Source organism: Callithrix jacchus, chromosome 12 (genome assembly GCF_049354715.1).
Source record: "Callithrix jacchus isolate 240 chromosome 12, calJac240_pri, whole genome shotgun sequence".
NCBI classification, from domain to species: domain Eukaryota; kingdom Metazoa; phylum Chordata; class Mammalia; order Primates; family Cebidae; genus Callithrix; species Callithrix jacchus.
This window is the reverse complement of record NC_133513.1, coordinates 58,843,360-58,857,188: the sequence shown is the minus strand read 5'-3', so window position 1 is coordinate 58,857,188 and position 13,829 is coordinate 58,843,360. Positions and strand designations below refer to the sequence as shown.

Genomic DNA, 13,829 nt, shown 5'->3' with positions numbered 1-13,829 from the left:
GCCACAAACGGTTAAGACAAGCGTGGCCACAGACCCTGTTCCTACTGACAGTCCTCCCATTCATGTCACTCTCCGTGCGGCCCCTCTGCTCCCCTGCCCCCGCACATGTGCTGTGTTCTCTCCCTTGGGTGGTATGTTTGTGCCTACCCTGTTTTTCTTTACCCTGTTTGTGTTTGTGTGTGTACAGTTGAGGACTGGGCTGTCTCATGTTGATAAGCTTACGCATCTATCTGTACCCTCTTTGTCCACCTGCCTGGTTCATCTGGCTGCTCCTTGGCATGGGCCATGTGGCTATCATGTGGATTTACCTGTGTGGCACACATGTGTCCTGGGTTCCTCTTTTCCTTCCATGGTGTGTATGCATGCATGTGTGTTCGGGCATTGCTGTGTTCTGCACGCGTGACGTCTGTGGGTGCACATGCTCCTGTGTGTCATACTCTTACAGTTGATGGGGCATGGACGGAGTGGAGCAAGTGGTCAGCCTGCAGCACCGAGTGTGCCCACTGGCGCAGCCGCGAGTGCATGGCGCCCCCACCCCAGAACGGAGGCCGTGACTGCAGTGGGACACTGCTCGACTCTAAGAACTGCACAGACGGGCTGTGTATGCAAAGTGAGTCATGGGGAAGTTGGGGCCCTGGGGGTGGGGACCTGGGGCCATGTAAGGGTCCCCTAAACCCAGCCCCATGCCTCAGTGCCCGGCCTGCAGTGCAGCAGTCCTCAGGGTCTCTGCCCCCCACCATATCCATCATCTCATCTCATCATTCCCTTGCCTTCTCTGCCGTCCTTTCCCTGTCACCTGTGTCATTGTCTTTCCCTTTATTTCCCTTGACAGATAAGAAAACTCTAAGCGACCCCAACAGCCACCGTAAGTCCCATTTCATGGCTGTCCTTTTTCCCCTGGGGGATCCCTGGTTCTCTTTGGCTGGCTTTACCTGGGTGCAGGGTTCAGGGAGAGCTGCAGGTGCCCCCACCCCCCCCCGTGGGATCATCTATACCTGACACTGCATGTGTCTGCATCTCCATTGCGGCAGACAGGCGAACCCTTGGCTAACAGAAAAGAAAGGCCCTAGGACACCCGACTGAGCCTCCTCTCATAGGAGGGGAAACTGAGTCCCAGAGCAAAGAAGGGACTTGCCAGAGACCCAGCCAAGAAGTAGAGCCAAGATTGGAACCCAAATGTTTTTATAGCCAAAGCCAGTGTTCTTAGCCATATGCCCTTGGCCTTCCTCTCTGGGCCAGGCCCAGGGAGTCACCATTCCAGTCCAACCTCATGCCCTTTTGCTGTGCCTCCACCTCAGCAGCTGGGCCAAGCCTCCCAAATTGTCTGTGATGCCCGCTGCCCAGCGTCAGCTCCTGAGGGCTCGCCCTCCAGCCCCAGAGGCTGCGCCGCCACTGCATTCACATCACAGCAGCAAAGCCACTTGAGCAGATTGGCCCATGGTAATTAAACTACAATTTCCAGATAGTTCTGGCATCATAAAATCAGTGAGGCCCTCGCCCGAGCTCACTGGGGGTCGGGCTGAGGATGATTGGAGTGTAAATCATTGGGCAAGTGGCCTGGGTGTTAGGGCATCAGGAGGCAGAGCCAAGCTGGGGGAGCCATTTCTCTGCTGAGCCAGGAGCCCAGCCCTGAGGGGTCCTCTGGGGAGCCCAAGAGTGAGGGCTGCTGAGGACAGAAGGGACAGAAGTCAGAAGTGGGCAGACATCCGGGGCTGGGAGCCATGCCCTGCCTTGCTGAAAGCCTCAGGCTGACCCCAAGTACAGAGTGTGGAGGACTCCAGGCAGGGGAAGCAGGCCTCCTTCTCTGAGGGACCCCCAGGGAGAGAGCACATGAACAGGTGCTTCCTGGAGCTCCCGAAGGAAGCAAGGGGAAAAGCAGCCATCTTGGCTGCCATGTTTGCTCTCCCTGAACTGCGCAGTGTGGAAGCCACCAGCCATATGCAGCTGTTTAAACTTACATATAGCTTAATTAAAATTAGATACATTTTTAAACTCAGTTCCTCCATGGTACTGGCCACATTTGAGTTGTTCAGGAGCCATATGTGACTAGTGGCTGCACACAGGACAGTGCAGATGTAGGCTATTCCACCACTGTAGAACGCTCTACCACACAGCCCTACCTCAGGCCCTGCCACTTTGACCGTGGTGCTTCCTGCCTGGCCATGTCTGCCTGGGGGAGGAAAGCGTAGCCATGGGTTACCTCCCTGGCCCATCCTTCTCCCCACCTGCTCACCTCTTCTCCACCCCATTGCCGTGCATCTCATTCCATGCCTTTGGCTCCCCGTCCCTCCACCTCCCACCCTCAGAGCATGGAATGTAAGAAGAGGTCAGAACAGCTGCTTACAAAGAAACAGAGCCAAGGCCTTTGGTCCTATGGAAATTGCTATAGACTCAGTGTTTTAATCCCAGCACTCACAGGGCAAATGGTGTAGCCCCAGTGACTCCCAGCCACAGACCCTGTCTCCTCAGCAGTGAGCATGAGTTCACACATGGCATGATCATGTTTGTTCTTTTTTTTCTCATTGCTACAGCTAGGAGGGCAGTAAGACAGCCCGTCTTACCAATAGCGGTTGCCAGCCTGTGGAGGCAGGGCTCAGACTGCAACTCAGCACCACACTGGGTGGCCCTGGGCCCTGCCCTTTCCAGGGACCCAGGGCCTCCCTGACTCCCCCAGCGCCTGGTCTGCCCCTTATGTGGTCCTCCTGTCCCCGCAGTGCTGGAGGCCTCAGGGGACGCGGCGCTGTATGCGGGGCTCGTGGTGGCCGTCTTCGTGGTCGTGGCCGTGCTCATGGCGGTGGGGGTGGTGGTGTACCGCCGCAACTGCCATGACTTCGACACCGACATCACTGACTCATCTGCCGCTCTCACCGGCGGTTTCCACCCTGTCAACTTCAAGACGGCAAGGCCTAGTAAGAACCCGAGGGTGTCTGGGGTGGTTGGAAGAGGCAGGATACCCAGAGGGCTGTGGTGGCACCCAGACCAGAGCCAGGCTCCTGACTCCCTCCTGGGGTTTTTCCAGAGTTTGCTCTGGAGATAACTATTGGATAGGTGTGGATTAGAGAAATACAGAGAAGGAAGGGAATGACCCAGGCTGTGGGAATCCCAAAGCTTCCTGCAGCTGGCAGCAATTGAGCCTTTCACAGCTGGACATTTGGGTGTGATTTTGCAGTGGGAGTTGGGCCAGTGAGCTGAGGCACAGCTGGGTCTGACTGTAGGCCCCACTCCTGCAGGCAACCCGCAGCTCCTACACCCCTCTGTGCCTCCCGACCTGACAGCCAGCGCCGGCATCTACCGGGGACCCATGTGTGCCCTGCAGGACTCCACCGACAAGATCCTCATGACCAACTCTCCGCTGCTGGACCCCTTACCCAGCCTCAAGGTCAAAGTCTACAGCTCCAGCACCACAGGCTCTGGGCAAGGCCTGACAGATGGGGCTGACCTGCTGGGGGTCCTGCCGCCGGGAACATACCCTAGCGATTTCACCCGGGACAGCCACTTCCTGCACCTGCGCAGTGCCAGCCTTGGCTCGCAGCAGCTCCTGGGCCTGCCCCGAGACCCGGGGAGCAGCGTCAGCGGCACCTTTGGCTGCCTGGGTGGGAGGCTTAGCATCCCCGGCACAGGTGAGCCCCTGCCCTGTTTGTGCGTCAGCCTGGCCTTAGCACATCCTCCGTGGGCTGCCCCAACACCCATCCAGCAGAAGATAGGGCTGCCCTATCCCATCTCACAGATGGGGAAGGGGAGGCCTGGCGGCAGGAAATAAGTATAAAATAGAGAGGTCTGACTAAGAAGAACTAGGCTTCAGGCCTGCCTGTGCCCTCACTAGGGCAGAGGAACCCTGGGCCAGCCACCTGCCAAGCCTCAGTGTCTCTGTTAAGTGAGAGAGAATAGTCCTATGTACTTCAGCAAACCTACAAAGCACTGTCCTAGAACTAGCAGCAGAGGGGCAGGGGTGCCCATCTTAGATTGCAAAGCCAACAATTAGCAGCTTCCCAGAATCATACACTGAGTTAGGAGATACAGCTGGCACTTGGACCTCCAGACTGCATAGCAATGTCAGAGACCCCTGTCTTCCTAGGCAAGCCAGCACTGGTCAGTGACCTGGCCTCTGCTTGCATCTAGTCCCCAGACCCTCTCTCCCACCTCTGACTGGTGACCACCTGGAGTTCAGGAGATACCTTTCTCTCCTGATGCCCAGCTGGGGCCAACTTCCCAACCCCTTGTCCTCCTAAGCTCCTGGACTCCCTGCTGACCTCCCTGTTCCCATAGGGGTCAGCCTGCTGGTGCCCAGTGGAGCCATTCCCCAGGGCAAGTTCTACGAGATGTATCTACTCATCAACAAGGCAGAAAGTACCCTGTGAGTAGAACCCCAGCCCCTCCTTCTTTTTCTTCCTCCCATCCCTTGCTGCCTGCCAACACTTGGCTCCCCTTCTAAGCCTGATGCTAAGACGAGACAGTCCTCCAAGGAAAGCATTAGCCTTACTGTGTCCATGTTTAAAACTTGGAGAACCAACACCATAAATTGTAAAGCTCAAAGGCAATGGAGAGCTGGCTGCAAAGATGGCAAAGGGCTGAATATCCTTACTATGTAAAGAGATTTTGTAGATCAATAAGAAAAACTAAACATCTTACTGTGAAATTGGAAAAGGATATGAACAAGTGATTCACACACACACTGGCCAGTAGGTTATGAGAAAATGTTCAGTCTAATTTGCAGTCAAAGAAAACTAATGAAAACAACCATGAGGTATATGGGGATTTTTTTAGATTAAGGAATTTGTAAGGACCTTTTTCCAAGGTCCAAATGATAATACCCTGATGCTGGCAAGAGGAACACGGCCTCCTGTGGCGTGTGGGAGTACGAATGGGAACCAGCTCTCTGGAGGGCACTTTGGTGTGACCTGTCAAAAACCTTCCAAGATTACACAACCTTGGAAAATTTAAGCAAAGAATTTTGAGCTATCATAATGTTGCAGTGGGATAGCAAAAATCTGTAAACAACCTCAAGGTTCATGCCATTTTCTCTGCCTCCTTTGCCCCCATGACCTCTGAGAATGCAGTGCCCTGAGTGGCAGAGCTGCCCTCCACCTCCTGGGCAGTGGGCAGATTTGAGCGCCCAGCAGGACGCTGCAGCCTTGCTGAGCTCTCCAGGCCTCCCCTCACTGCCTCCCTCCTGCCCTGTGTCCTCCTCAGCCCGCTGTCAGAAGGGACCCAGACAGTATTGAGCCCCTCGGTGACCTGCGGGCCTGCAGGCCTCCTGCTGTGCCGCCCTGTCATCCTCACTGTGCCCCACTGTGCCGAAGTCAGTGCCGGCGACTGGATCTTTCAGCTCAAGACCCAGGCCCACCAGGGCCACTGGGAGGTGAGAGCCAGGGTGAAGGCTGGCCCAGCTCTCCCAACCTGCCCAGGGCAGCAAGAGAAAGCCCCTTGCATCTGGCCCAGCCTGAATAACTGTGACCACTACCCCACCCTTGCTGACCCCTCCAGGAGGTGGTAACCCTGGACGAGGAGACCCTGAACACACCCTGCTACTGCCAGCTGGAGCCCAGGGCCTGCCACATCCTGCTGGACCAGCTGGGCACCTACGTGTTCACGGGCGAGTCCTACTCCCGCTCAGCAGTCAAGCGGCTCCAGCTGGCCGTCTTCGCCCCCTCCCTCTGCACCTCCCTGGAGTATAGTCTCCGGGTCTACTGCCTGGAGGACACGCCTGTGGCACTGAAGGTAGGGCTAACTGCAGGTGCCCACACAGCCCTGGTCGGCCAGCTGCATTGTCTCTGCCAGCATCTCCCTCCCCAGGTTCATGGGCCCTCCCCACCACCAGCCTTATTAGGTCTCGCATGCGGCCCTCACACACTGAAACAGCCTTGGGCACAGGGCCTGCCTTACCAAGATCCAGGTTAGAGGTGAGAGGCAGACCAGGAATCCCTGAAGGCTCTGACGAGGTCTGCCCAGGACTGAGGGAGCATCAGACTGGGAGGGGCCTGGGCTGGTGGGGAGGATCTCTGAGAAGGTGACATGTAGGAGTGAAGGGAATTCCAGACCAATAGAAATGACTGTGTTTCATATCTGTTTCAGCATGACCGACTGAAAGGCATAGGGAATGTGTGAATGTGAGGGTGGGAGAGATGGGCAGGGCTCAACTTCCCAGGAGCTTCAGGGGTCGTCCCAAGGAATTTGGAATCTATCCTGTAGGAACCTGGAAGACACCTGTTCACAGGTGCTCTTTAGCAAGCCTCTGGCTACACTCAGGTGGGTAGAGAAGTGGAGGGGCCTGTTGAGAAGCTGGGGCTGGACCCTGGGCCACAGGTAGTGGCAGCAGCCAGGAGAGGCGGGGCTGGATGCTGTGTATTATGATCAGTCGAATGGACAGAACCAGTAGACTGATGGGATGGGCAGTGGGATCAGGGGTTAAGGCTGACAGCCAGGCTCCTGGCATATGCAAAAGGATGGAGAGCAGTGCCCCAAGTGAAGGATGGGTTGTACAGATGAGGAGTGGTTGGGACTGGAGGGAGGGAAGTGGGGGGGTCTTTTAGTACCTAGAGCCTGATGATGGCAGGTGCGGAGCCCTGCATTAGCACCACTATTCATCACCCCCCGCGAGCATCAGAGCCCTTGTGCATTCCCGCAAGTGCTCCTCCCATTCTCAGGAGCTCAGGCTCATCCTTCATGGTCCTTTCCGGTGGCTCCAGAATGTGCCTTCCATTCCTGCTCCCTGGTCCAACTTCTTCATCTCCCAGGCTCATGAGACTTGTTCCAAAGCCCACACTGCAGACAACATAGGGGAAAGGTTCATGAGAGAAGGAGTGTCCCATGCTGGGAGGACACTGGCTTGAGACCCAGTGGCCCTGCAATGGGTGGGAGGCACCTGGGAAGTGCTCCTGCAGCTGGATCTCTTGGTTCTGGGTCACTGGCTAATGTCCAGCTTTAACCTCAGGGTGGTGTAGAAATCAAGAGGGAAGTTACCAGGTGTTGGCCTGATGGCATTCTTGGTTTATTCAACCCCTATCCATCATCCATCCATCGGTCCCTCTGTTCATCCATCCATCCATCTTTCTGTTCATCGGACCATACACTCATTTAGTCACTAGCCCATCTGTTTACCCAGTCATTGCTCGTCTATCCATTCATTTATCTTTTCTTCCATCTTTCTATTCACACACCCATCCTTGTATATCCATCTATATATTCATCTGTCTGTCTTTCTAGCCATCTATCCATTTATCCATTCATCTGTCCATTTGTTAGCCATACGGTCATCTGTAGATTCATTCATCTAGTCATCTGTCCCACTGTCATCCATCCATCATCCATTCATCTTCCCACACCATAAGCCCTCTGTGAGCTCTTGCAAATGCCCAGCCATGCACTCAGATGGGCCCCTGCCCCCTGCCCCACAGAGTGCAGCAGAAGAGGCCCATTGGCCAAGTGTGATGGGCTCCCCTTCCCCATGCCCCTGGCCTACAGGAGGTGCTTGAGCTGGAGCGGACTCTGGGCGGCTACTTGGTGGAAGAGCCAAAACCCCTGGTGTTCAAGGACAGTTACCACAACCTGCGCCTCTCCCTCCATGACCTCCCCCACGCCCATTGGAGGAGCAAGCTGCTGGCTAAATATCAGGTGAGGGCTTGACTCATGAGTGGGGAGGGGCACCACTTAAAGGCTGCCCAGGAAGACCAGCTCCCTCCCACTCTGTCCTGTGCCTTACCCCTCCTGGGTCTTTCATTGCTGTCTTTATCTCCTCCCAGCCCAGGCTTCAGGCTCCCAGCCATCCCCAGGCACGTCCCCAAATTCACGGCGATGGGCAGCCACATGCACACTCCTGCCCTGTCACACACACCCACAGACAGATGCCTGTGCCCTTCATTCTCACAGAGCCTTCCCCCACCCTTCCAGGCATGCCCTCCTGGCAGACTGTCCATCTCATCTCTGATGCCACAGCCTGCTGCCCACCCAGCAGCACCTGAGACCATGAGGCCCCTCAGCCCCCAATACACACACACACACACTTGTGCCTTTCCCTCCCCCACATACACCACCTCATCTCCCTTCTGGAACTGAGGGCCTGATACCAACTCAGCTGACTAGCTTAAGGTTCTTGACCTCTGCCCATCTGGGAGGAGAGGCCTGAACTGCCCCCTGAAGCTCCCAACCCTCCCGGAAGCCTCCTTTTCCATGAGGACAAGGCAGGCTGCCCTCGCCTGCCTGGTCCTGATGCCCTCCTCTTGCAGGAGATCCCCTTCTATCACATCTGGAGTGGCAGCCAGAAGGCCCTACACTGCACTTTCACCCTGGAGAGGCACAGCTTGGCCTCCACGGAGCTCACCTGCAAGATCTGTGTGCGGCAGGTGGAAGGGGAAGGCCAGATATTCCAGCTGCACACCACGCTGGCGGAGGTGAGGGAGGAGGGGCTAGACATTCCAGCTGCACACCATGCTGATGGGGCTGAGGGAGGGGGGCCAGACATTCCAGCTGCACACCATGCTGATGGGGCTGAGGGAAGGGGGGCCAGACATTCCAGCTGCACACCATGCTGGCAGAGGTGAGGGAAGAGGGGGCAGATATTCCAGCTGCACACCACGCTGGTGGGGGTGAGGGAAGGGGGGCCAGATATTCCAGCTGCACACTACTCTGGCAGAGGTGAGGGCCAGAGGACACTGTCCTCTGGGGTTTGGGGCTGGGAGGCACCACACAGACCCCTGTAGTTCCCTCTCACCTCCCAAGTCTGAGCGGGGATTTGGTCATGTTTTGCTAACAAGCATCATTCATTGATTGAGTGAGATCAATATTGATTTAGTGAGATCAATGAATGCTTGGCATGTACCAGAAAACTTATATGATCTCACTAAATCTTGTCAAACACTGGGAGACGCATGACAGATATGATCCCCACCTGGGGGGTGAGAAAGTAGGCTTCAGGAAGGGCAAGGATTTGCACACAATACAACGGCAAGACTGGGTTTGAACCCAGGCTGATGCAAGGACCAGGCCTGTGGTTCTCAACCACTATAAATCCATATTGAGATTGAAAAACCCAGGCCACCCAGGACAACACTAGATCCTATTCTTGGGGCATTGTAAAGAGCACTGGATATAGGTCTGGACCCAGGTCTGCACTAACTTGGCATGTGGCCATGAGCAAGCCACTCTGCATTTCTAGACTTCACTTTCCACCTATAAAATGGGTACATGTGGGTTAGACTGTGGCTGGGGCTCCTTCGGGCTTCCTAACTATGAGGCTGCATCTGCATCTGCCTAGGGCCTTACATAAGCATGGTGCACTCCCTGAGACCTAGAGGGTGGCCATGCAGGCCTTGCCCTTGGGAACTGACCCTTCAGGGGAAAAGCCCCTGCCTGAGCAGTAGGAGCCTGTCCAGAGGAGGTGGGAGTGACTCAAGGCTCAATGAACTCACAGTCCAAGGGCAGGGAGGCTGGAGGGCAGATGCCGAGCACTGTGCCCCTCTCACTCTTGGTCCCCTGCCCTTATAGACACCTGCTGGCTCCCTGGACACTCTCTGCTCTGCCCCTGGAGGCGCCATCACCACCCAGCTGGGACCTTATGCCTTCAAGATCCCGCTGTCTATCCGCCAGAAAATATGCAACAGCCTAGATGCCCCCAACTCACGGGGCAATGACTGGCGGATGTTGGCGCAGAAGCTCTCTATGGACCGGTGAGTATCCCACACCGTGGCCCACCCCCATCTCCTTCGTCCTCAAGGCCTCACAGGGCCAGGCAGGGCACGCAGCCTGACAGCCAGGACCAGCTCCCAGACCAGCTACTCATTTGCCACCATTTGCGGCAAATCAGGAACTCAGCGTTGGACATGCAAAGTTCGAGAATACTGTTCCCTTGAGGAGCATCATGCTCAGAGTGCTGGTCCTGGAGCCAGGCAGATGCTGAGGTCCTGCTCTTGGGGTAATGCTCCACCTGCCCCTCTCCCGGAACAGCAGGAGAATCAAAGCCAGGGCATCAGCCCGGTGACATCATTGTCAGCACCTGTTATCTAGGACAGAGCAGGTGCTCTGGAGACACTTGCTGGCTGACCAGATACACCTTGGTGTCAAAACCCTTTGGACAACTTCAAATGCTGGATAAACATAAGGCCAGTGATAATCAGTATTATACGTATTGAAAAATTTGTAATAAACCTGCATTGAGCAGATGCTTTAGATAAGACATTTTACATAGAAATGAGTAGGACTTACAAAGATGGTGAAGGCTTTGTTCCTCCTGTCAGGGGAGTTCATGGGAACAGGAGGGAGCACAGGTGGGAGGAATGACATGCTGGACGTGGCCATTCTCTCTTGGGGCCAGTGTCTTTCAATGCTAATAATCACGATGATGATGAACAAGATGGTTACATGCTAGAGACAACACTAGGTCATGTGAAGTAAGGGTGATCTTACTTTGCATGATCTTGGATCTTGTTGAGAGGTAACTGGCATTGTTCCCATTTTGGGGTCGAGGAGACTGAGACTCTGAGCCACAGGTTCTGACTTGCCCAGAGCCACACAGTAGCTGGAGTTCAGACCCAGGACTATGGGACTCCAAAGCCTACAGGCTTCCCACTTCCCCTTGTGCCCCTTCACCCCCAAGCTCCGGGAAAGGGCTGAGTGCTGGGGACCTCAGTGCCCTCCTTCTGTCTGCCAGGTACCTGAATTACTTTGCGACCAAAGCGAGCCCCACGGGTGTGATCCTGGACCTCTGGGAAGCTCTGCAGCAGGACGATGGGGACCTCAACAGCCTGGCGAGTGCCTTGGAGGAGATGGGCAAGAGTGAGATGCTGGTGGCTGTGGCCACCGATGGGGACTGCTGAGCCTCCTGGGATGGCAGGCTGGCAGGGACTGGCAGGAGGCAGGTGAGGGAGGCCCGGGGCAGCCTCCTGATGGGATATTTGGCCTCTGCTTCCTCCCAGTTCACAGCCAGAGTTGCCTCACCTCCTCCTCCCCTTCTCCCATCCCCAGACCACGACCAGCCTTAGAAAATCCATGTACTCTGTTGTTAGAGGGCCCACAGTTCCTTCTCCATTCCACACGCGCTCTCTCTCTCTTGGCCTCAGATCTCTGTGTGGGAACCAAGATGGGGCTGAAGCCTCCGGAGGCAGTTGGTGGGAGCAGGCAGGAGGCCTTCCCTCCACCCCCACACCCCCAGCTCCCCACCCCCCACCCTCAGCCCAGCAACTTCTGGGTTCCATGGGTTTTAGTTCTGTTCTTCGTTTTCTTCCTCCGTTATCAATTTCTCCTTTCTCCCTAAGCCCCCTTCTGCTTCCACACCCTTTTCCTCTTTGAAGAGTCAAGTACAATTCAGACAAATGGCTTTCTCCTGTCCAAAAGCAAAAAGGCAAAGGAAAGAAAGAAAGTAAGCTTCAGACTGCTTTAGTAAGGCTCAAAGAAGAAGAAAAACACCAAAACCACAAGGGAAAAGAAAAACCCAGTTTCTTAGGAAACGCAAATGATTTATTGTCCAGATATTTGGATAAGTCCTTTTTCAGAAAAAAAAAAAAAAAAAGAAAATGAAAAACAACACAAAAAAATAGAAAACTCTCTTCTTGAGTGTGGATGAGAATGGGCAGGCTCACACTTCTGACCAGGAGTGTGCCTGTGTGTGTGTGTGTGTGTGTGTGTGTGTGTGTGTGTGTGTGTATACATGTACATGTGTGCATTGGGGGGAGAAAGACTGAACAGAGAGTACTTTGCTGCTAATGAATTCATCTTGGACTAAATTCTGACAAGGCTCAGTTTCCCCAGTTGTGCAGGATGTAGGTCAGACAGGGTTTCGCTGTCCAGATTTAGATGGTTAGATTTCCCTCTAAAATCTTAAGCAGATGCTGAATCCATAAAGCCAAGGAGTGCTGAGGGCTGGAGTGGGTGGCCCTCCTTCCCGCAGCCCCAGGGAGATGCCTCTGGCTCTGGGGAACCTGGATTAGGAGACGGGATGGAAGAGGACTGGTCAGGCCAGCTGTGAGCCAGGGAGAATGTTCCAGTCTGGTTTTGGTCTGGTGGTTCCTAGAAAGGGATGTGGCCGAGAAGTGGAACTCGAACAGAGGGACAAAGTGGGAGAGGAAAGTCCTCCACTGGCACCTCTCTCCTGTGGGCTGGATAGTGTTACCCTAGGGTGGTTCCAGCCCTGACACCCTCATCCCCTCCTCCACATAGCGGCCTCTGGAGCAGGTGGGCTGGAGCAGGGTGGTGCTCTGTTGATGGCTAGGAATCCAGAAACTAGACTTCCCCAGCCTCAGTTTCTCCTTTTGTAAAGCAAGTGATGGCTGAGAGGTCCTCTCTAACTGTGGAAGCCCAAGCTTCCCAGTGTCAGTCAGCTCTGCAGCATGAGAGACTGGGAGGCTGGTGGCCTGGCTGTGCTTTGCCCAGGAGTGGAGGAGGAGGCTGAGAAGCTGGTTTCTCAGCTCTGATCTCCACAGGCACCTCCTGTAACCCTCCTCTCACCCACCCTCTACGGTCTGGGAGACCTGAAATAATCTTCCCTAGTGGGCGGGGTTGTCAGGGTGGAGGGCTGGCACACACCACCCCCACCCAACCTGTTCCAGGGCCCTGCATGGGGCAGCATGAGTCCCTGGCCTTGTGCAGCTGCCTGCCAGTGGCTGGGACCAGGATCTTGCAGTCAGCACAGAGGCCTCATCAAAGGCCTCTCCCTCCTTTTTGGCACTCCAGGCAAGGCAGATACCACCTTCCCCAACAGCTCTAGGCACTGACCCTAGGGCATGCCCCAGCAGGCCTCTGAGCAGCTGCTGGGACCCGTCTCAGCACATCCTGGCCTTTGAATGTCTGATATCCTGAGAGGAGGGCAGGTTTTAGGGCCTCGGTTCCAGCCAGCATCCCCAGCCTGGCTTCCCTGCCATGGACTCAGTGGCTCATGGGGCTTCTGACCACCCACCAGCCCCCCTATACTGCGGCCTGGCTGTGCGTAGAGGAGGACTTGCCTGGAGATGTGAGAGAGGATTCCTTCCACCAGGGCTGCTGAGGGGCCAGGCCTGCATCAAGGGCTGGGCCTTGGCTGGGCCCCGAGGTTGAGACCAAGGCTCTCGACCCTGGTGCCTCACGTGTGGATGCTGCCTTGGATGAAGGCAGTGAGCCTTCCCTGCCAAAGTGCCTGTCCCATGTGCTTGGCCTTGCTGGTCACTGTTAGCCCCTGCACACATGTGGGCCTCAGTCATGTGACTTTGAGGTCAGTCTGACCAGGCTAGACCACACATGCAGTGACAGGTGGTGCCATTCTCCTCGCAGACTCTGAAGTGCCCACATGCAGCCTGGCAGTCCAAAGACCAGGAATCAAGTTGCAAATCTGCCGTTAAACTGCTGTGTGACTTCAGGCATATCACTGCCTTCTCTGGGCTTCAGTGTCCTTTTCATACCTAGAAGGCTGTAGTCTGAGGCTCTTTGGGTTCAGACACTCTGTGCTAGGCTTCTGTAGGGGACCCTGTGGTCTGCCGTGCTGGCCTCCCTGTTCTTTTCTGTCCTCCCCACCCCACCCTCAAAAGCTGCTTGCTCTGCCCCCAGGACAGGAGCTTGACAGATGAGGTGCAGCCAGCCACCCAGGTGCCATTTCCAGTCTGACTTCTGGAAATGCGCACCATGTCCTGGAGCACAGACCAATTGGCTGGAGTCTCTTGGGAGGGTTCAAACTGTCCAGCTCTATGAGAAACTCCCGGAAAGGATTTGCTGACTCCATCCGTCTGTGGAGGCTGCCTGCCTCTGGGGTGGGATCAGTGGTTTCTCCTCCACTTCAGACCCAAGAGACAGCTCCACAGGGCATGTACCTGGTGGGCAGCAGCTCTGGTACTGTTGAAGGTGGCAGGGCCCTTACACGGGTGTTTCTATCT

General features: G+C 55.5%; 1 protein-coding gene across 1 annotated transcript in view; it reads left to right on the top strand.

The window, feature by feature from the left end:
* The window catches only part of UNC5B (unc-5 netrin receptor B), an 87,726-nt gene extending 76,194 nt beyond the window's left edge, over positions 1-11,532 (top strand). Inside the window, exons 8-18 of the mRNA XM_035268057.3 lie at positions 446-610; positions 833-865; positions 2,715-2,909; positions 3,231-3,620; positions 4,267-4,354; positions 5,191-5,359; positions 5,485-5,718; positions 7,462-7,611; positions 8,223-8,387; positions 9,481-9,662; positions 10,643-11,532. Coding sequence (XP_035123948.1) covers positions 446-610; positions 833-865; positions 2,715-2,909; positions 3,231-3,620; positions 4,267-4,354; positions 5,191-5,359; positions 5,485-5,718; positions 7,462-7,611; positions 8,223-8,387; positions 9,481-9,662; positions 10,643-10,808 — 1,937 coding nt within the window. The 3' untranslated portion in view covers positions 10,809-11,532. The remainder of the gene's footprint in view (positions 1-445; positions 611-832; positions 866-2,714; positions 2,910-3,230; positions 3,621-4,266; positions 4,355-5,190; positions 5,360-5,484; positions 5,719-7,461; positions 7,612-8,222; positions 8,388-9,480; positions 9,663-10,642) is intronic.
* The last annotated feature ends 2,297 nt before the right edge of the window (positions 11,533-13,829 follow it).